This window comes from Tenebrio molitor, chromosome 6 (genome assembly GCF_963966145.1).
Source record: "Tenebrio molitor chromosome 6, icTenMoli1.1, whole genome shotgun sequence".
NCBI classification, from domain to species: Eukaryota; Metazoa; Arthropoda; class Insecta; order Coleoptera; family Tenebrionidae; genus Tenebrio; species Tenebrio molitor.
This window is the reverse complement of record NC_091051.1, coordinates 15,815,514-15,836,082: the sequence shown is the minus strand read 5'-3', so window position 1 is coordinate 15,836,082 and position 20,569 is coordinate 15,815,514. Positions and strand designations below refer to the sequence as shown.

At 36.7% G+C, this 20,569-nt stretch overlaps 5 protein-coding genes across 14 annotated transcripts in view; 1 reads left to right on the top strand and 4 right to left on the bottom strand.

Annotated features, from left to right (window-relative positions):
• LOC138133218 (fap1 adhesin) overlaps positions 1 to 12,474 on the bottom strand; it is a 48,882-nt gene extending 36,408 nt beyond the window's left edge. For 2 of the 4 annotated variants that reach the window (XM_069051044.1, XM_069051045.1), the window contains exons 1-2: positions 12,184 to 12,474; positions 4,758 to 4,814 (exon numbers count right to left, since the gene is read on the bottom strand). Coding sequence is in view for 2 of the 4 variants with exons in the window: in XM_069051042.1 (XP_068907143.1) it covers positions 1,388 to 1,411 (24 nt within the window). In the remaining 2 variants the exon portion in view is untranslated. Of the gene's footprint in view, positions 1 to 1,387; positions 1,550 to 4,757; positions 4,815 to 12,183 lie in introns of those variants that run through there. The other 2 variants (XM_069051042.1, XM_069051043.1) reach the window with 1 other exon arrangement.
• Positions 12,475 to 12,610: 136 nt separating this feature from the next.
• On the top strand, positions 12,611 to 14,154 carry Ndfip (Nedd4 family interacting protein). The gene is made up of 5 exons (XM_069051054.1): positions 12,611 to 12,923; positions 12,973 to 13,215; positions 13,279 to 13,393; positions 13,446 to 13,631; positions 13,683 to 14,154. Exons 1-5 carry the CDS (start codon positions 12,867 to 12,869, stop codon positions 13,784 to 13,786), a joined length of 705 nt encoding a protein of 234 aa, XP_068907155.1. The 5' UTR covers positions 12,611 to 12,866; the 3' UTR covers positions 13,787 to 14,154.
• Positions 14,097 to 14,992, bottom strand: LOC138133222 (UPF0587 protein CG4646). Of its 4 annotated transcripts, none has more exons than XM_069051058.1 (3): positions 14,861 to 14,992; positions 14,400 to 14,669; positions 14,097 to 14,346 (listed from the first exon to the last, which is right to left on the bottom strand). In XM_069051058.1, exons 2-3 carry the CDS (start codon positions 14,647 to 14,649, stop codon positions 14,111 to 14,113), a joined length of 486 nt encoding a protein of 161 aa, XP_068907159.1. In that variant the 5' UTR covers positions 14,650 to 14,669; positions 14,861 to 14,992; the 3' UTR covers positions 14,097 to 14,110. The 4 variants fall into 4 exon arrangements, with proteins under 4 accessions (XP_068907159.1, XP_068907156.1, XP_068907157.1 ...); XM_069051055.1 differs by having other exon boundaries at positions 14,832 to 14,906; XM_069051056.1 differs by having other exon boundaries at positions 14,809 to 14,902.
• Positions 14,993 to 15,393: 401 nt separating this feature from the next.
• Positions 15,394 to 17,445, bottom strand: LOC138133216 (zinc finger protein 809-like). 3 transcript variants are annotated; one of them, XM_069051037.1, is made up of 4 exons: positions 17,202 to 17,445; positions 16,751 to 17,066; positions 16,175 to 16,697; positions 15,394 to 16,122 (listed from the first exon to the last, which is right to left on the bottom strand). In XM_069051037.1, the coding sequence occupies exons 1-4, from the start codon at positions 17,310 to 17,312 to the stop codon at positions 15,810 to 15,812; spliced, it is 1,263 nt and encodes a 420-aa protein (XP_068907138.1). In that variant the 5' UTR covers positions 17,313 to 17,445; the 3' UTR covers positions 15,394 to 15,809. The 3 variants fall into 3 exon arrangements, with proteins under 3 accessions (XP_068907138.1, XP_068907139.1, XP_068907140.1); XM_069051038.1 differs by having other exon boundaries at positions 16,751 to 17,112; positions 17,202 to 17,398; XM_069051039.1 differs by having other exon boundaries at positions 16,751 to 17,104; positions 17,202 to 17,398.
• Positions 17,446 to 17,546: 101 nt separating this feature from the next.
• Positions 17,547 to 20,567, bottom strand: fat-spondin (extracellular matrix protein f-spondin). Of its 2 annotated transcripts, none has more exons than XM_069051029.1 (9): positions 20,274 to 20,567; positions 19,832 to 20,220; positions 19,451 to 19,781; positions 19,272 to 19,402; positions 19,003 to 19,222; positions 18,780 to 18,954; positions 18,293 to 18,735; positions 18,071 to 18,241; positions 17,547 to 18,017 (listed from the first exon to the last, which is right to left on the bottom strand). In XM_069051029.1, the coding sequence occupies exons 1-9, from the start codon at positions 20,440 to 20,442 to the stop codon at positions 17,767 to 17,769; spliced, it is 2,280 nt and encodes a 759-aa protein (XP_068907130.1). In that variant the 5' UTR covers positions 20,443 to 20,567; the 3' UTR covers positions 17,547 to 17,766. The 2 variants fall into 2 exon arrangements, with proteins under 2 accessions (XP_068907130.1, XP_068907131.1); XM_069051030.1 differs by having other exon boundaries at positions 18,293 to 18,732; positions 20,274 to 20,566.
• Between the last annotated feature and the right edge of the window lie 2 nt (positions 20,568 to 20,569).

Below are 20,569 nucleotides of genomic sequence, written 5' to 3'. Positions count from 1 at the left end.
TTGGAAATAGACAAAGTGCTTTCAAGGATTGTTTCGGCCTGTAATTAATTTTAGCGTACTCTGTCTGAGTGAACAAGTTAAAAAAAAGGACACGAAAACGCTTTAAATTATCTGGACGATCTGGCAAGCCCCATTGCCGACTCAATCTCATTTGAATGGTAATAAAGGTTGCGCAAATGGCCAACACAGTAATTGTTCGCACATGTACAAATATAATCAAAGAGCGATCTAGTATTGGGTCACCAATTACTGGGACTTTCACAAACATTAAATCTTCATCGAGTCCTGATCTTATACGGAGTAAAAGCAAATTGTTGCATCATAGTATGTATTGGTTGTACCTATGTAATTGCATTATAAACTACTAGTAGTACTAGCGCGCACGTTTTCAGGTCTCCGAATAAATTGTTATTTATAAGTACATATCTTATTATCCTTTAATAAAGACGTCCACAGTCGTTTCCTGCAATCAAACGACGCGTCAAAACACTGCACATATCCATAAAAACAATTTTATTTCGGCCATAACAATCATAATCGACACATCCTTTCTCTAGATGAACGATAGATTATTTTATATGTCTGAATGTGACAATTTATGCCATCTGGTATACAATATAACAACCGCAATATTACGACAACACTTGAAATTTTATCATATTTAATCAAATGTTGACGCAACAGATCGGTAACTTATCGACAGCACGAGGAAATATAATAAAATTTGCGTCGTACACTTATGTAAAATAACAAAGTTTGTCAGCTCCAAATGAAGGCAACTTCAGGAAAATCAGTCGTTCCAATATTTACTTCCATGAATAATTACTCCCGCATTTAAAGTTTGTGGGGTTCCATCTGAGAAGATTAAGACCCCATCTGGCTATTTGCCTAAAATTTAAATTGGAAATATCAAATTTTACTCATTCGATCCTTCATTACTAATTACGAGTTGAAACCGAACAAAACAATTTTCAAGATTTGAATCGAAAAGGTTGTCATCCAATACCTCAATAACTATCGTGATTTTTAAACAAATAAAGTGGCATATAAGCCACTAGTGATCAAAAAGCCATATAAGTCACTAGTGATCTAAAAAAAATTGCTATGGTAATAGGAATCAAAGCTTGAACTGATTCTTGCATCGTCGATCAAATTAATTTGCCAAATAAAAATATCACGATTGTCATCATTTTTCAACGATATTCTGGAAGTGTTGGATAAAATTATGTATGGCACACGTGTGTTAGCGGCTATAAGTCACTTGACAAAAACTAAACCAACCGTTTTCAACTCGTTCTTTACCTGTGTTTTGCGTTTTTTGCCTTCTAACACACTAGTACCATAAATAACTATTTATTGTACATAAATAACTATTTATTGTACTTACATATATTTTTCTCACAAAATTCATCTCAAAAGATGTCAGTTTTGAATTTAGAAGAAAACATAGTAATTACAAAAAGAAAACACAAAAATGGAAGCAGGCAGTACTGCCTTACGTACTGCATTACGAATAACGTCGTAAAAAATAGCACTTTTTACTAAAAAATATTGATAGCGACTGCTTGAAATAAGATAGGTGCAAACATTTTATCTTTGGATGTTTTTTATAAAGTACACGGTGTCCCTGCCCACTATGTTGATGAATTTATTTATTTATCGGTGAATTGATTGACATTTATTTTATGAAAGATTTTTGTATATCTTTCCATGCTCCGCCCAATCACGATATAAAAAATCTCAAGAGTATCCAATTGAATTCAATGACATTTAACCATTTTTATTTGAACAAAATTAATTGTGACCGTACTCTAACATGAAACATTTGAAAATAGCAGTTTTAGAAAACTTACACGTTACAGATTAAATTTTATTTTTTAACTACATATGTATTAAAATATGTATTTACTTAAAGAAAGAATTGTAGTAAAATTGTTCTTTACCTACTGAAAAATACTTAAAATTAAAAACCAAGTTTACTACTTTCAGGGGCATTTTAATTGCAAGCGAACAAACATAAATATGCATCAATTACTTTGTTCATAAAAAATATGTTCAAACATATACAAACTGATAACAAATAATTGTCGTTGTGTATTCTGGGTTGCCTATATACTTATTACTTTTTATTTCGAAAATAGTTCATCGGTGGAAGGTGGAAGTAAAAAAACTGACCTACGTCTCGATCCAATAAATTGCTAAAAATATATTTCTGCAAATTTACACATCTATAAATACAGATACCTAAAAGAATTTTCCGAATGGAATTTCAGCACTCAATAAATGTAATTTCCTCTCGGTTAAATGCAGTACAAGAGAAAAATTAAACCGATTTCAAAAATGGAAAGCTAACAACGACAAATGCTACTGGAAATAATGGATTTGTTTACAAAGAGGTGCGGGATATGTACAAAATAATCTACCTGCATTGCCCGCAGTGCTGTTTTACATAAAAGGGTTTAATAAAGCAGATTTTCCCGGTGAACTCGATTCAGTGTCTTTACTACAATTTACGTACGATTTCGTACTGTTCACTTAATCCAAGAAACTTTCTTCATCAAACAATAGTTTCTTTATGACGATTCCAAAAAAATACACACAACAGCTTTTGCATCCAAGATGCTATAAATTGAAATTAAGCAGGGAAATTTAATAAACGTCTTACAATTGCAAGTCCACAATAGATGTCTCACCATCGAACGATTCAACGAAGCAATTATTAATTTAATCTGGGATTCATGTGGATTTCCTAAGTTTGTTGCTTTCGGAATTTGGCTCTGCTTCAGCTTCCCACATGCAATTTTCATTTCGACACTTCATTCACTGTAAGGATAAAGTATCCCCGAATTTACAAAATTATTCCCATGACGCAACGTAACTCGCATTGTCTAAAACCGAGAAACTAAACTTGCCAAATCGCCGCAGATAAACAATATTTTAATTAAGCAGTCTTAAATGTTAATTTGCTGCGATTAAGTCGAGTCAAAGCGTGAAACGCACTTAACATCCCCCGTAAAAATCAACTGGACGTATATATTTAATGATGAATAATAATCGAAGAACCACACGAGTGCACGCAAAATAATGACGTTACGATGCCGACTGTCTCTGATTCCTATCAGTTGAAGGTGTAATTGAAATTGTCTCAACTCCGCATAACTGCTTTGATTAGTGTAGATGTAGACTATGCAAATTGAAACTTTCTCGTTACTACTGTAATTGAAATCGTAATTAATGCGAACGTTTCTTGGTAGAACGCACTCTTTATCATTACGCCAAGAAATTAACCATAAAACCAGGGTAAAGACACCATGGTCGTCTCTAATGAACCCTAACAGATACGACCGAAGGCTAATTGACACGGGCATCGTCTTAATTGAGCATCCGAAACTTCACCCGCAGAATGCAACTCTCATAAACGTCCGCCATTTGCATACAAACGACCGCGACTTTTTTTTATCCAAACTATACTCCCTTCAACAGGATTATAAATAACGCCAATATAACAACAACATCATGTCTCCGCTACTGTTTATAATGTAATATATGCACAATGTATACATTGTCAGACGCTTCCCACTCCAGTCCAGACTGGATCGGCGTCGAATTTTCGCAAAAGTTGGTGAACTTGCTCGTAGGGAAGGTCGGGTCATGGCTCCATGGTCGAGGTCGCTAAACATCGATTCAGCAGCAGCATCCCGAGCGCAACGAACTTCCCCGGGTGTTTTTTTTCTCTCGATGGAAAAGGTTCGACGAAGGAAAAAAAATCGATGGGGATCCCGTTTGTACGATGATACCGTTATCAAAGGTTCATAATTTATACACATGATCGACACCCATCGGAAGGTTGCACGTTCTAAAATTAATTTGGCGGAACTAAAAAGGACCACGAGCAGCAAAAAGCAAAAACGGTTCATTTACTCGACCATTAATGAATGATTATAATTATAGGCGAAGGCGAAAGTTTCACGCATTTGGACTTGTTAACGAGGATTAAAATGGACCGTCGTGAAGTAATTACACTTGTCACGTCCTGAAACGGTGGCGAATGGCTCTGGGGAAAATTACCCAACATAAATTCACCATCTGACAGCAAAAAAATGAAGCAGAATTAGACAAGATTTTTCACAAACAGTCGCAGCCACAAAATTCAATTTCAATTACCAGTCTTAACGTCCTCGTTGCTGCCTTGCCTTGACGGTACCTTCGTGATCTTAAAAATTGTAATTTTACTCAATTACGACTTTCTATTCAAATGAATTTTGATTCATCAAGAGCAGCACAGATCCAGTTTTGATTGGGCAAGAACGCATTCAGCTGGTTTGAATCTCGTAAAATACTTGCATTTCATTCGGTCACTAAAGTAGAAAATATGTAATTACGAAAAAGGATGTTGCATTTTTATCACAAACATAGCCTTCAAAAAGAATCCGCGCCCATCTGAAATCAAATCTCTTTCATGATGCCGATTACAACAGATAAAAATGAAGTTATTTCGAAAAAATGTAATTAACTTATCAAAAAAACAACAATGACATGTCTACCCTCGCTACAATTAGCCGTGAGATAACTTTGCAGGAATGTAAACACTTAATAGAAATCGAGGACTAAGTTTGTCGACAACTGTAAAGAAATGTATTTCGGAAACTGTCATAAATTGTGAATAAAAAAATTACACCTCCTTACAACGGACAATTAAAGATTCCCCATTGTGTCCGTTGTTGAGAGGTTTTACTGTATAAAAATCTATTTCTTACCGCAGCGATTGTGCTTGTACTATGACTTCTCGTGGATTTGAGAGTCCATTGTGAAACCTGCAAAAAAAATAAAACATTAGTTTACTGTCATTGTTTGAGACAATAAAAACGTAAGTTGGAAATATTTCGAAAAGAGAGCAACTTCTTATATGGCAAAAGTATTTCAAGGTATTCACAGCCGTAAATTCGTTATTGTTGAGAATTTAATCTCTTTTCCCTGCAAGATCGCCGGGTTCAGGTACACGCTTCGCCTTACACAAAGGCGATTACCGATAGCAATTGAACAAAGTTCGTCGCAATAACGCCACCGATTAAGTGCGGAATTCCTGGGATAGCATCGACAAAATACTTGGAAAATTTATAAACCGGTAATATTTCAAACATGTTTTGTGACTTTCAATGAAATCAATTATATCGTAGGGAGACAAAAAGAGGCAGAGAATTTTTCTCGCTTCGAATCGGAGCCGAGTCGTGAAAACGCAAAAATTCAACTCTCGAAACTTTCTAATTAAAATCGACAGTCCAAAAATATCGTACGAGTCCGATAAGAAGTGGGTATTATTGTCGGTTAATTAACGGCGAATAAAATTTATTATTCAATTGGATTTCGCTGTAATGGAGAGTAATTGAGACATGTGTCGGACACCTGTTCCGCGACGGTAAACCAACAACAATAAAAAGAACGATTGCTCGAAAAAATGCAAAGATTTATGGAAATTGAAAGTGAAGCAGTAAAGACGTACGATCTGTTTCGAAATGTGCGTCGCTCCAATCACGGACTTTCATCTGCTTCCGGTTGTTGGACGGAAAAAAAATCGAGTTCTTATGTTAGAAATTGTACGTTTAATGGTCGTGGAGGTCTTTCACACGGCCTTCTTTGCGTAACGCATTACACTTTTGTTAATGTTGCATTGTCTGGTTGGAGTTTTCTCACAAGCACATGTCGGGCATCCCAGTGAGTTTACAAAAATATTTAATTGTTATCAAAAGAACTAAACAAATACACGAGCACGATGATAACATTCCGTACAACTCATTTGGAAAATTTAACAGTACTATGACCTACACAGATACTCTCCAAAAAGTAATTTCTTACGGAGCACCCAAAATTACGTTTCACTTTACGTCACCATTTACTCAAAAACTCAAAATAAATTTATTGGAACGCGACACATTTCTACAACTTTTCTGCTACAATGACTGAATTCCCATCACCTGAAATTCTCGCATGGGCAGTTGCGACAAAAAATACACAGTTAGCTCCTCCCGTTAACGTTAAATACTAGTTCGTTGTTTTTGTAAGACAATCACCAAAAATCAGGACGTTCGAAAAATAACTTTAACGAAAAATTTTAACCGGTGACAGGACTAAAACCTAATCTAATATTTTTACCATTGTAGATCAACTCCGGTGTAAGTGCGCATATTCTTTAAATTGAGGCAAGTTGAATTCTCGTGATTAAGATCATAATAAGGGTGAAGACAATCATTTGACCCGACATAAAAGAGAACTACTTGCTTACTTGGTTTAATAGCAATAAAAGAGATTTTACTAAACCTTCAAGTTTAAGTATTCGTTTCAGCATCTATGTATACTTATCATTAAATGTAATGATTTAAGTGTGGTAATGTGAATTATTGCCAAGTACCACTGTATATACCTACCTGGAAACTTTACTTTTCTAAATTGACTTTACTTAAAGTATTTTAAGGGAAGAATTATTGTCAATAAGTGAACAATTCACTAACACTGAATGAGCTTTCGATCAATGATAATATTAAAAAGATACCATGAGAAATATTTTTTCTAATCACAGCCTAGCATAATGGTTATAATATTTGTGTAGATGTCAAGGCTAAAAAGTGCATTTTTTTTGTCCAAGTGTGAGTTTTCTGGCCGAGGCGCAGCCGAGGCTTAAAACAGGCGAGAACAAAGGGCACTTTTTGACAAAGGTGCACATTAAATTTTTTAGGCGACCGCACAACTACAAAGCAAGAAACATCATTGGAAGAATTACAAATCTATTTTGTATCTACCTTTTTCAAATAGATACATTTATTAATATTTACATATTAACTATTTTTTTTTTCAGTATTTGCAATATAATTAGCTACTTATTTACATAATTTATGGTGACAGAACAATTATTGGTTTTGTCGGTTTCGTTGCTAACTTACTAAACAGATCAACAGATGGCGCCACGGTCAGCACCCGAAAAAGAGTTACTTTTCGTCCGCTTGTTAATACGTAAAATTACCGTTTTCATTAAGAATGTTTTGTTCATTTTTTTTTAAGTTGAAATTAAATTCTGTTATTGGGACTTTTGTAAACTAAAAACTAAATTTTTGAGGGTGAATTTTTCAAAATTACTTGATTTCTTAGGTAAGTAGGAAGTAATACGCAAAAATCAAGATTCTCTTAATTACTCGAATCCAAGTCTAGTTTACAAAATCAACACGCATTTTCAAAAACTTTATACAAAAAAAAATTAAACAGTTCTGCTTCTACTTACAACTGCATAATTGTTCGAACAGATAATTAAAAATTAATTAATATAGGTTTTAATGTTGCGTTAATCATACTTACTTAAAAAAAAATCTTTTTTACATTTTTTTTAGAACCGACCCATCCAGTTTATTTTTCAATAACGTCTGCTTGTTTTAGAATTTAATAAACCTGTTGCCTGTTGCGTATAGTTTCGTCTTTTATCGATCATTCTATTTTAAGAAAAAATCATGGCAAACAATTCCATTAATAACTTTATATGTCATCACGTGTAACGGTCTTACAAAAAAAAAAAAATAACAAACAACCCCCCGAAAAACTTAGTCATCCTGCAAGGTGCAACAGCTTCTTTTAAAAAAATGCTTAAACGCTTTCGACAAAACAATAAACATCCATCAACTACAGCAACAAATTCGTTGTACTTCAACTTCCGAACGGTCTTACCTTTCTTGTTGCAATTTTTTCATACATTTTGTGTCTAACTTTATCGAGTACCTATCACTAGACGAACTGTTCAACTGAACTATCTTGAGCGAACTGCTCTAGTAAACGAGATGAAAAACTGTTTGCTTTGGGGTAACTACCTGAGGCAGTTTAGGGTTGGTTCTGTTGATTAAGACCAATCTCTCGCTTTTCATTGGTTTCAGGAGAGCCAACCGGAAGATAAATTTGCCTTTCCAACTTCCTGGAATCTATTTAAAATTTTGGTTTGACATTCTTGCCGCAACCTGCTGAAATTCGGTCAAAGCCAGAAACACCGAGTCATCCTGAATTCAGGTCACACTGGAATTCACATTGTGCAAAATTTTGAAGTTTTTAAACTGTATTGACGCATAAAAAAGAAAATTCCGCCGCTTTTTTTATGAAGCACGTAAACATTCAATAAAAACTTTAACACCACCACATCACACTTCAGAAATAATTTATAACCAGATCGTAGTGATCTATTTCAGTTTCAGCATATGAATTTCGTAAATTGTAAAATATCGACACAAACATGTCGGTCTGTTTTTTAGTGAAAAATATCCAATTTCGAACGGTTTTTATCGACAAGTGTTGGCACTAAAATGGAAATTGTGTGCAATAACATTTAACGGCTTATATTTTATTATTCATTTCAAAACTGATTTTGCTAAATTTAACTTGACACCAAAAAAACCTGCTAAAATTCTGCTCGATTATTCCATGTGTATGCACTACTGGAAAGTTGCGATTAATTTCATTTAAAAAATTGCACTGACACATTTACTGCATTCGCCAAATGAAATTAATGTGAAACTCGTGCATCGACAAGCCATTGTTTTTTAACTCTTTTCCCCATCATCACCGTCTACCTAGTTATTTTCTAGTCAATTGTATCTAATTGATCATAAAGTGATTACATAAAATTAACGGACGATCATTAAGGATCTACATGTTCAGTTAAACACTCAGGAAGATTAATTACTTGGTGGGTACCATCAATTTTCACAGCTAAAAAAAAATAATTAAAAGGTAGTTGCTCTCTTTTAATAGACCTGAACTAATTGGGCTTTTAACTTGAATAGCGCCAAAAATTATATACGTAACATTATTAATTGGTCGGATAAAAGATTATTAAACGAAACACAGACAGACAGACAGACAGGATGGCTGAAACGAATCGAGGGAAGAACAGAAATCGGGTGCAGAGGATGATAAGCCGGGAACTATTTTAGTCATAAAAGGTTCTATTTATAAAATAAATGCGGATGACGGGTGAATATCGACGTGAATTTACCGTCATGAACTGAACAAACGTGACAATTCCACGTGGAATATTTTTCTGTCAAAATTGCGCTCGCCCAACTGGTTTCCCATTTAAAAAACAATTAAGCCGGACCGTCGGCATGTCCACGAAGTTTCCAAATGTGTAACGAATGCCTTTGAGTCACCGTCGTTAATCTCAAGAAGAAGAGAAATAATCTGAAGGGTGTGATGACTCATCGGAGAATTCATCCTCTCATCACCGATCGAAACGAACTTTATAAATAACCACAAAACATTGTTACGAACGATTGGAGAGTGCCGACCTCGAGGAATTTTTTGCGAGACAAGGTTTATGTTACTGTTTCGTTCAACATTTGAGCTGAAAGAAATTTAGGTCAAAAATGAACAGATGCCGATTCTTGTGGGTCGTAATTAACGAGCGAGTCGATTTTTTTTTGCCGACATGTGACCTGGAGACGCGATCAATAAACATAATGATACAGGAAACGACGAGAAGAGATCTGTTCCAAATCTGCGACAAGATCACGACGGTAAACATTGGGTCATTAGAAAAACAACAAATCCGGACGAAAGGTCGCCCACCACACACAACAATGGGCGAGCTGGCCAGTGTGCTAAACGGGTTTCTGTAAATTGACAATTCACCGTTAAATGGTTAACCAAAAATTGCGGCGATAACAAATACGATTACGAGATCATTACTAGAGTTTCCTCATTTCGTCGCAGTTGAGGCAAACATTAGGAAAAATATGTGCGAAGAGCGCCAACCCCTCCACGTCTATATTTATAGAATAAACTCCAGGCTCGAGAATTATTACGACACTAATTTCCTAAGACGTTAATTAGCACTAGCCTGCGATTGCCTTATTCATGAACAAAGGGGAACGTCATCTTTGAATGCGCACCTTTTAAGGTGAAGTCATTGTGCCCGCAATCATTATCACTCTTCGGTGATAATATTTTGACAAACCGTTAAAAATAGCGTAGGTGGTGTCTGGTAAGCACGAACCGTGTTTGCACATTACAGTTTCTAGTTTCGTTCTTCGACGTCTATTACTTGATGCAACTAAAAGGTTTCACCACAACTGATTATCCAGGTTTTGTCTTTGGGTTAAAAATATACAAATCGGTCCATTTCACTGTTCGGTTTGTCACACGACAAAAACAACATGGTTAATAGCTGGGAGATAAAGTCTCGAATAATTATCCTCGATGTAGGTTTGCAGTAATTGTTTCGTTCTTGCCTGGTTTTCCTCCTTTTTGGCCACGACCTACACAAATCAGTTGATCCGACAACCGACAATTAGGAACCATCTGTTAGTGATTGATCGGTTGTGTTTGTATTGCACGCAACTTTAATGTTCAAACTGGGAGGGTGTCTATTCTGTCTGTCAGTCTGATCTTTCACAATTTGTGTCGATGTCGCAGATTCGATCCAGATTAGTCACAGAAATCTGATAGATTTCATTTTGAAATTCTATTTGAGGATTTCGGCAGGTACTTAAAAACTTTAACCTACTTTTGAACACAATGGCTAATGTTTTACACGCATGTGTTTGTGTTAAATTAACGACGCAAAGTAGGTGTCCATCGCGGTTATTGCATTAACACCATTTCAGAACCGATCGACTTTCAATTAAGTACGTAATAAACTGTGAGGAGTTATTTTGTGAAGTGACTTTCGATCTCGATGTTGATCGAATAATTGTAACAAATGGCGATCTTCTTCACTCATTCATCTGTTGAGTAATCCAATCACGGTGCGAATTACAAAACACGACTGACCGCTCATACATAAATTCGCTTTTATTACATGGAAAGTAGGAGTTTGACATTTTCGTCACATTTAAAGCTCAATTACCCTGAGATTTTTGCAATGTGACGAATTATTCATCGGTGGAATAGATTAAAGTGTTATAAGACGAGTTCTTAGATCCTTGAGGGTCTCACCCGAGATTTATGGCTTCCGTTATTCCATAGGTTTATGCGAACTAATGTTAAAAATTCCAGTAGACGTAGTCTCGGGGCTAATTTCATTCCGCCGTGTTGGACGTGAGATGTTTTTTTTGGTCGTCTTGCACGTTTTAATTTTACCGCAGACTTATAAATTAAACCGTAGACGTATAATAATTGTTCCAATAAAAATCGACCACTCTCTCGTGGCAAAAACTCTAAAAATATCGACACAGATATCCATCATCGCCAAGTTTACAGTTTGCTAATTAAAGGTCACGACATAAAATGGTCGAAAATAGCAGCTATGAGCGCTAATAAACTTTGTCTAGATCGATAGAGTCTTGAAGTAGGTTAATTCTTAGAGGAACTTGGTAACCTTTAACCTAACCGTGTAGGTAACACTGGAGTAAGTTACTGTCACTAACGGAGCGACTTTCTACGGCTAAAATCACACAATGACACCCACACCGCCCCTACGCCACTGCTGCAATAATCAAAAGCAATGAAAGTAATTACAGGTGTGTTTCAAAACATAATCACTCTTGATTCACCATTGAGCAAACTGAGATAACGGATTTTCCCGGAAATTGACTAAAAGAATGTAATTAACAACGGTAAATTAAAAAATGGTAAAGGATGTCTCTTAATGTCATCAGAGGCGATCGAGTGAATTCGCACCGGTGCCACAATTTTCGTCGTTTCATCTTCTCAGCTTCAAAGAGCTCGCTTCCTGGACCTCGTTTTTCAAAAAATCTAAAAAAAATATTTGTCATTCTCGAAAAAAAATTAAAAATAAATTATATGACTGCAAAAGAACATTACGTGTCGACAACACAATCACGAGGCGAATGGAATTTCGTTAGAAAATTATGTCACATGTGCGTGTTTCAGGTTCTTCGAAGGTTCGACCCTGAGACCGATCGGCCCAAAGTTGCGATCAATTTCGGGAAACTGGAGGGCACCAACCGGAAGTTTGCCGAACAGGTGCTACGAAATTTTGCGATATGGGCCAGCTGGTTCGGAGTAATCAGAATAGAGAGTTTAGCAGAGCAAGGAACCCAACAGAGCAAGCATTAATAGAAATCCTTATGAATATACATCGAAATGGAGTAACGCAAATTTTTCACATGGGCATTATAAAAGTTGACCAAGTCGGCGGTGATGTAAACAATCGAATGACGAATGTTATTTGCGTTGATAATAAAAGAAAAATACCTTGATAATGCCGAAGAGACGTCCCGAACTGATTAATCCGTGACAAATTGTAGTTTTCCGATAGTTGAAGCACAACAAACAAGTTTTCAAACAATCGCTCTTGTTGATTTTCAACTGTTTTGAATTTTACTGACACTTGTAAAAAAACAATCACAGAATTGCGCTTCGAATTTGTTTACACGGAGAAAATGCAAACTTTTTTCAACATTTGTACTTTTCATAAATCAACAAACGTACCACGCGGTACGTTAACACAATACGCATTCACCCTCCGAAACAAAACTGTCAACTGTTGCGTTTTTACTCAAATTTTACTACTAGACTGGCACGCTTTGACGGCGGTGTGGGGAACTTCGCTCCTCTCTAACCGCAGTACGAGATTACTCCGTTGTGGGATTGTTAAATCTAACCTATAATAAAGTTGCATTATAATAAAGGAGAATGTCGTGATAAAGTGTAAATGAATGCGTCATTGCAGCGCAATGCTTGTTTTGTCATGAATTTTTCCGCGATACGGTGCGACTCATGTCCGTTGCGCACACTGGGCCTACGCTGCGTCTACGACTCTACGTGATATGTTGGTAAGCGTTGACTTGACGTCCGACGAAAATGGATGCCGTGTAATAAGGTGTAAGTTTTCGAAATTATCGTGCATGCACCACCGTTTCCCAAGTAAACAGTAGATGAACCGAAGTAAAATGGAGCCAGCGATATCGGAACCGAACGGTCAAAGCGAGACGGTTAGTTGTCCGTGTTTTGGGTCCTTATGTTGAACTGACACATTTCCAGATTACTCCCCCGGAAATTGTCGTTGATCACAGCCAGAGACTTGCTACCACAGTTCCAACTATTGGTTTTGTACCAACTAGTTCCTCTAGTGATGACATTCCACCGCCCAAGCCAGATTTTTATGCACCTCCGCCATATGAAGTTGCCACAAAAACAACCAAACTACCCACTTATGAGGAGGTGCAAAGAGAAAAAAATCTTGAAGAACAGAACGTGCCCATAAATGCCATCCCACCGACTCGAGTAAGACTGAAGATTGAGGAAATATAAAAAAAATCAATACTGACATAACACTGCCTTTTCAAGCTTTCCCAGTATAGAACTTCAGGACAGAGGATTCTGACAATTGAAAATGAAGCAAATGAAGATGTCGATACCAGTTTATTAGGCACAGACTTCATGTTTTATATCGCATTTTTCGGTAGCTATTCTCACTGGTCAATAAAAATTATTGCTGATGTTTTAAATTTCAGTCGCCTTCATTTTTAATTGGATTGGGTTTTTGTTGTTAATGTGCTTTTGTCACACGATCGCGTCAAGATACGGCGCGTTATCTGGTTTTGGTTTATCCTTAGCAAAGTGGACATTCATTGTGCAGCATTCTACTGATCTAGCTTCAAAAGACAATAGCTGGCTGTGGTGGTTAATAATGACTTTTGGTAAAATAAAAAACTGCAAGTGAAAATTTTACGCAATTGGATTTGTTTCAGGTCTCATTATCTGCATACGTGCGATCCTCCAGTACTTAAGTATAAAGAGGGGATGGCACATGCTTTCTGCAAGTCACCAGGAAAGACTTTTGTTTTTTTATTGAGCTTTATAAATGTTCCAAAACACAGAAATCAAATATCTCACGTTACTAAGTGTGCAATAAAGTGCGTAGATATTGGCAAAATCTCCAGAAAAACCATTCCTAATTTGATTTGGTGGTTAATAATGTACATTTTTATTTACTGTAAATTTTTATGGACACCCCTGTATGTACATGATTTTATAAATCAATGCTGCACAAATTGTATATGTGTAAAATTAGTAAACTCATTTACTATCTCACTAAATTATATATATATTCAAGTAAAAAAGAAATGTTGCATATTCCCAAGCTGGGTTTTAAATTAGTGTGATACTTTTTATTATTTTATTTGATCTTAATAAACTGCGATTGTAGATCGTAAATGCCTACAGATTCTTTAATTTTATCATCATAGTCAACCCATTCATTTTCATTCAAGTCAACACCATCGAACACTTTACCACTTTCTTCAATTTTAACAATCCAACCTTCAGTTGCTGAGAACTCGATGGGTTCGATGCCACGACAATCAAAAATTGCAATAGTTTTGAATTTTTCTTGATCTTCATTGGTGTATTTATCTAGAATCAACTTGAGAAAAAAAGTTTGTCATAGCACCCCACAAGAAAATTACCATTGCTACCCTCTATGATATCTAAACTGTTCTCTCTGCCACAGAGCTTGCATTTGGCCAAGTAATGGGTCTCAGATTTTCCAGTTTTTGTTTGGAATGTATCAGATTCAGTCACTCCATGCCATTTTTCTGATGTTTCACCACAATTCAGACATTTTAGCTTTAACAAAAATGTGTAATTTGGATGGTTGGTGTAGAGTTCTTCGACGTGTTCCAAGTTTGCCTTGATTTGAAGACCTATTTTCACCATCGCAGCAGGTTTTTCAACGTCTGTAAAGCATACAAAAACATAACCTTACTCAACTGTAATGGTTTTGTCGATTTTAAAATTGAATTACATTAACATTGTATTTGTTAAATTATTACAATAAATGAGCGAAACAAAATGATATCCATGAATTTTTAATACCATTAGCACACCCAGTCACCTACTTTTTACCAGCGAGTGTACCTCAACATACCTCAACAAAGCAATAAATGCAACAATTGCGCAATCTCGAATCTCCATGATCATGAATCTCATGATGCTGTCATGAACGTAACGTAAACTTAACTTACAATCTCAGACGTAACGTAAAGCATACAAAAATAGACACCCTTTAAGCGTAAAATTGGTTGCATAATTTTGAAATTGCAAAAAAATTAATCTTTTCAGCCTTTTGCAGAATACTTTTTTCCTAGCGTATAAGACTAGTACATCATTCTATATGCAATAAAATATATTACGTTAAGTGTCCTAGACATTTTTGGTCTTAAACAAAAGTTTATAACAAATTATGGAAATTATTATGTATGTATTCTGAGCATCTTTTTAACGCCATTCGTTAAAAATATTCTGTTAAAGCATATTTTACCAATTAGTGGAACGAATTCGTGAAACACGATCACGTAGCGCAATAGGTAACGCTTAATAGCTACGCACAAAATTGCCATCTACGAATTTTTTTAGGAATATGAACGTAGGATGAAGGATTGATTAATACTTCTGTTGCCCTTAAGTTTTTTTTTATTAAAAATAGTATCACAAAATCATCTAACAAGTCAATGAAATAATGAAAAACGTTTGAGATATGAATATTTACAAAGATAATGCTAAAAACTAAAAAAAAACTTCCAACAAAAAAAAAAATAGTTTTCTGATCTGAACAAAATTTGATATTTTATTAATTAATATTGAATAGAGTACCAAACTCTGCTGGAAATATAAACAAACAAAAAATACTTTTAGCTTCGTAACTTGGCAGAGTTTGACACATTAAAAATCAAACATATTTAACATATTTTTACTTGTTTGAAAAATTAATAACTTTTTAACATAAAATACTATAAACTGTGATATTCTTTGTTTTTTAACTTCTTCGAAGTTGAAGACACTTGAAATGGTTCTTGAACAATATTGCCTCTTACTCCTTACACGGCCAATATACTGCTTGTATCTTGTACTAAAATTCTCACCTCAAAATCTTTACTTTGAGTATTATTCCTTTCGCTACTTTTATTATAGTCTATTCTGCTGGGAACATTTCTTTTATGAACATTCTTTTGGTGCCTATTGCATATATTCTTATCAACAAATCTTTTTCCACAAAATTTACAAGGAACTGATTTTTTCACGTGCTCTTGCCAGTGTTGCAAAAGATCATGATCAAAATAAAATTCTTTGTGGCATATCACACATGAGTATTGTTCTGAATGTGTTCTCTTGTGTATTTCTAGATCACCACTGAAACAAAAAACAAGTAAAAATCGCACATTTTGAAAATTTTAATACTCACTTGGACGTATATTTTTTGCCGCAATAATTACACCAAAAGAGAGCCAATTGTTGATGCCTCATAATTTTATGCTGTGCCATCAAGTCAATATCTTCACAAATAAATGTGCATCGATCTTCAGCGCATTGATGCAATTCATCTTCCTTAAAATACATTCTGATTTCCTCTTCTTGTTGCTTTGATACAGATCTGGTCCTCTTATTTTGTAAACATCCATCAAGATATCTTAAACTGTTTTTTTCTGATGTCACAGTAATAGGTGAAGATGATTCTACCGCAGGCGGGTAAAAACTCTCGTATGATTCTGTACTCATCACAGAGATTGAGCTAATTGGTCTTGATCTCGTAGATCTCCTTGTAGACGTACTTGCAGCACTTTTTCGAGTATCACTGCTCAGCCTAGAGTACCTCCCATTTTTCCGCCGCGACCAATTGTGCCCTCTTTTCTTTCTCTTGGGGCGCTTTTGCGAAAAAGCATTAACAATCTCGCTGTCAGCGTCAGATCTAGCTGCACTCATACGACCTAAGAAAAGGAATAATATCAAAACTAAACCTGATTGTACACAACTTTTTTACTTAAGCTGCGATGACGCTCAATTTCTGCAATTTTCATTTCTACCGGACTTTCATAAGGTACTACGCGTTTACATTTAAGAAGATTGCTAGGTGTGGGACTTCTGGATCCAAAAAACGGATCGTTGTCTTCTTCGAAATTCATGGACGCAAAAACGTCCCACTTTTTACCGAAATTGATGGGTTTACAGTCTTCCATGTATGTAGGTTCTGAGCGAAATATTAAAGGTAGCAAACGACGCTTCAGTTTAGCTACATTGTCCATGATGTTCATGCACAGGTTACAAATAGCATCGTCCGGTCTCAAGTGACTCTCAATCTGCATAATTTAACGTATTAGAGAGATTTACCACGAAACTGGAAATCTGTATTTAGTCATTACATTTACTATCATCACTTTTAAAGTGTAAAAACGATACATAGTCTTTTCAACTTTGAGCTTTCTTTTACTCACCTGGTAACCAAAAAATTGTAACATATCATCTTTTGCGGTGTGACTACTATTACCGTAATCATTGTGAATATTAAAAATACGGGTGTTTCTGCAGAATAGGCAAGTTTTCATTTTTAAATGTAAATTAGATACAAATTTTGCCGCACATAAACAAACTTCTTTGGTGAATGTTTTGATTACTAGGAACTTTCCGAACTTTTATCTTCTGTTGGTATCACAGATTTGTGACACTTAAACGTCACCAATTCTCAATCTATCAAATAATGGCGGGAATTAGACGGATCGCACAAAAATAAAAGTGGTTTTATTTTCGTCTTCAGTACTTTGCACTGGATATCAACGCAGTTGTGAAGAAATGCTCACATTTATTGCAACACTAGCGATTAGAGATAATAACAACTCATTAGAATAACATCTAGATCTAAAGTTTCATTGTTTATCATGCAAAGTCCAGAGTAATCAAAACCAAGACTCGTTGGAAATGTAATGCTAACCATAACTTGCTTATATGAAGGTTTTCTTATCTCTGGATGAATATAAACAAAAATGAATAAGAAAGAATTATTTAAAAGCAAGGTGGTCCTCGACATCTTCGCCTTTTGACAAGCTTCGATGGACAGGGTCTTCCCCCATTTTCAGCAGGCCTTTTGATCATTCTGAACTTTTCAGAGGTACCGAGACCACAAGTGGCACTACATGCAGACCAGTTTGACCATTCAGAAACCATACAATCTACTGGTGGATTATTATCTCCAGTACTTGACAGTACTGCTGAAGGATTCGAACTAATTCCATTCGCGCTTCCTCCGAGTGCATCTACAAAAACATTTTTTGCGTTTGACAAATTTAAGCAGATCAAGATCATTTACCTCTGACTACCCGACAAGCATCGTTACATTCTTGCGCTGTCAAAAAATTGTTCCGGTTTCCCCGACACCCTCCATAAATAAATGGAACACACATGAGTTTTCTCGGTTCAAAGTACCAACGATTGAAGTATCCAGTACAAGGTCCCGCTTCACTTTCTTGCATACAAATAACTACACAAGAAATGTTTAATTTGCTACTTAAAATTCACGAGCTGTGATCACCTTTAGCAGTGGCCATGTCGATAGTACAATCCGGAGTATCCATACAAGGAGTTTGCTGAACAAGTTCAACCCTTGAACTACATTTCTGTTGCAATCCTGGCTCCACCAGCAATAATCTGGTTCTCAGCTTCACACCTCTACCGCAAGACGCGCTACAAGGACTCCAGTCACTCCATTGCGTTGTGGGACACATCGGATCTGCAACTTCTGTATTCTCGGCAGTACATGGAGGTCCCATACATTTTTCTTTTTCAACAGTTGTTATATGCGGACATTTCTTTCTTCCCATGCGATCGATAAAGAGTCTGGTTCGCATTTTAAAACCGACTCCGCAAGACTCTGAGCATTCGGACCATGGACCCCAAGGAGATGTAGCACAGATTCCTTGGTTGTCATCCAGGGGTACGTCCTCGATGGAATCTTCATCGGTCGCGTTGGTACTGCTATACCGATAAGTAGAGAGTCAAGATGGTTGATTTGATCTTACCTGTCACACTCTGCAACTGCTGCCACACACATTTCCTTGGAGATTAGTTGGCGGTTGCACTGGAACATCTTGGCTTTTTGAGGCATGCGATACTCACGACTTCTCATTCGCAGACCTTTGCCGCAAGTAACAGAACATTCACTCCACTGGTTGTAGTCCGTTACGGCACACTCAGCTAAAATCTGGTGTCAGTATGACGTTTAGAATCAGAAAAGAAAGTTACGTCTGCTGACTTCTTCGGTGTTTTCACTGACGTCGAGTTGGGCAGTCAGAAAGTCTTCATCGCAGTTTTTCGGAATGAGTTTTTCTCGTTTTAAGTACAATTTAGCCAAAGGTATCATCTCTTTTTTGGATCGATCGTAAAACGGTGATCTGGGGTCTTCGGGGTAAGTTGTAGTGATGCGATACATTCTTTCTCTCGGTTTGGTTTCGGAATTGGGAGACTGGTCGTCATTGTTAGGAAGAATTGTAAGATCAAAGTTAAATACTAACCATGTAGGTGATGCCGTTGTCAGTTCCGGCGTCGTAGGGAAATAGATCTACCACCAAGTTTTCGATCCACGAACAGTTCTTAAGACACAAGTTCAATCCATTCACGCCAACGACCCAATCCGGAGATGGACCTGAAACGATTTATTTCCATCTTTGGCAAATAAAAAGACAATTCGTACCAAACATGGAGCTCAAGGATATGAGATGGTGACGGCGATCTACTTTGAAGTTAGCAGAGGTGTTAGTATTGACGTTTGGGTACCACAACCCGGCGGCTTTGATAATAGTTCTCAAATACTTGCTCTTGGCCCTCAACTCCGTCTCCATGAGTCGCACCGAGCCCCATTCTGCCAAACTCCTAAAACCCTCGGAAGCGATTTGTCCTTCTCCCCAAAAACTAAAATTTTTCTCGTGCGAAGCTCCTATGACATCAGAAAAGTGGGTTAACCACAGAGAAAACGGAAAATCTTTCGGGTGGGTCTTGTTCGACCAAATCCCCTCAAATATTATCTGAAAACAATTTTTCTAATTGCTGTTCACACGTCCTCGAGAGTTTTTACGCTGTATTTGGCCTCGTCGCAAGCGCAACAGTCGCTTTCGTCAAACTTCACATCCTTAGCCGTCTGCTCGCAGAACGTTTTGGTAAGATTTCCCTCGTCAGCGTACCAGTGAGTCGAATCCTCCAAAACCATGGCCTTGAATGTGACACAACCGGAGCCCGGTGGAGGCGCGGCCCACATGAAGAAGGCCTCGGTTTTGGGTAAATCGTTGCTTTCTGATATCGTATTTACGCATTCCTCGTTAAATTTAGAAATCGAGTCGCCAAACAACTGAAAGCTTCCAACTCGTTGCGGAGAAAAGTTTCCAGGTTCATTGGCGGCTTCCACATTGACAGTGAACCGTTTGAAATGTTGCAATTTATTGTAAGTTCTTGAACCCATCAAGTAAACTAGCACATAACAAAAACCAGATTGAGCTGGCGACAAGTGGGTTGCTACTTACGGGTGTACACTTTCCCGGGGACGTATTTTTCGGGATTTTCGTTGATTCGGATTTGGAAGCCATTGTCACCTCTCAGTTTTTGGACTTTCGAGTGGTAAATACTGGGTTCTCGCGAACAAGCAGAAGCCGAACACAAATAGAAGAGAAGGAGAAATAGTAGTTTTAGCATGTTGACGGCGTCGACAGTGATGCGAGTCAAGCGATGCTGAAGACTTTATCGCGGGGACCTTTTGATCGTCGTGACCTGAGATTAATTTATCTGAACAAGACAGACGCTTCGGAGTAAAACACGAGAC

What these genes read in the sequence shown, in the direction of transcription:
- Ndfip (XM_069051054.1), top strand. Translation starts at nt 12,867, where the DNA reads ATGAACCGAAGTAAAATGGAGCCAGCGATATCGGAACCGAACGGTCAA. An exon ending in CGAACGGTCAAAGCGAGACG is followed by an intron (nt 12,924 to 12,972) that starts GTTAGTTGTCCG and finishes ACACATTTCCAG; the next exon opens with ATTACTCCCCCGGAAATTGT. An exon ending in GTGGTTAATAATGACTTTTG is followed by an intron (nt 13,632 to 13,682) that starts GTAAAATAAAAA and finishes GATTTGTTTCAG; the next exon opens with GTCTCATTATCTGCATACGT.
- LOC138133216 (XM_069051037.1), bottom strand. Translation starts at nt 17,312, where the DNA reads ATGAAAACTTGCCTATTCTGCAGAAACACCCGTATTTTTAATATTCAC. An exon ending in TGAGCGTCATCGCAGCTTAA is followed by an intron (nt 16,698 to 16,750) that starts GTAAAAAAGTTG and finishes TCCTTTTCTTAG; the next exon opens with GTCGTATGAGTGCAGCTAGA. An exon ending in GGCAAAAAATATACGTCCAA is followed by an intron (nt 16,123 to 16,174) that starts GTGAGTATTAAA and finishes TTTTTGTTTCAG; the next exon opens with TGGTGATCTAGAAATACACA.
- LOC138133222 (XM_069051058.1), bottom strand. Translation starts at nt 14,649, where the DNA reads ATGGTGAAAATAGGTCTTCAAATCAAGGCAAACTTGGAACACGTCGAA. An exon ending in TATCATAGAGGGTAGCAATG is followed by an intron (nt 14,347 to 14,399) that starts GTAATTTTCTTG and finishes AGTTGATTCTAG; the next exon opens with ATAAATACACCAATGAAGAT.
- fat-spondin (XM_069051029.1), bottom strand. Translation starts at nt 20,442, where the DNA reads ATGCTAAAACTACTATTTCTCCTTCTCTTCTATTTGTGTTCGGCTTCT. An exon ending in CACCGAAGAAGTCAGCAGAC is followed by an intron (nt 18,955 to 19,002) that starts GTAACTTTCTTT and finishes ACCAGATTTTAG; the next exon opens with CTGAGTGTGCCGTAACGGAC. An exon ending in TGCTTGTCGGGTAGTCAGAG is followed by an intron (nt 18,018 to 18,070) that starts GTAAATGATCTT and finishes ATGTTTTTGTAG; the next exon opens with ATGCACTCGGAGGAAGCGCG.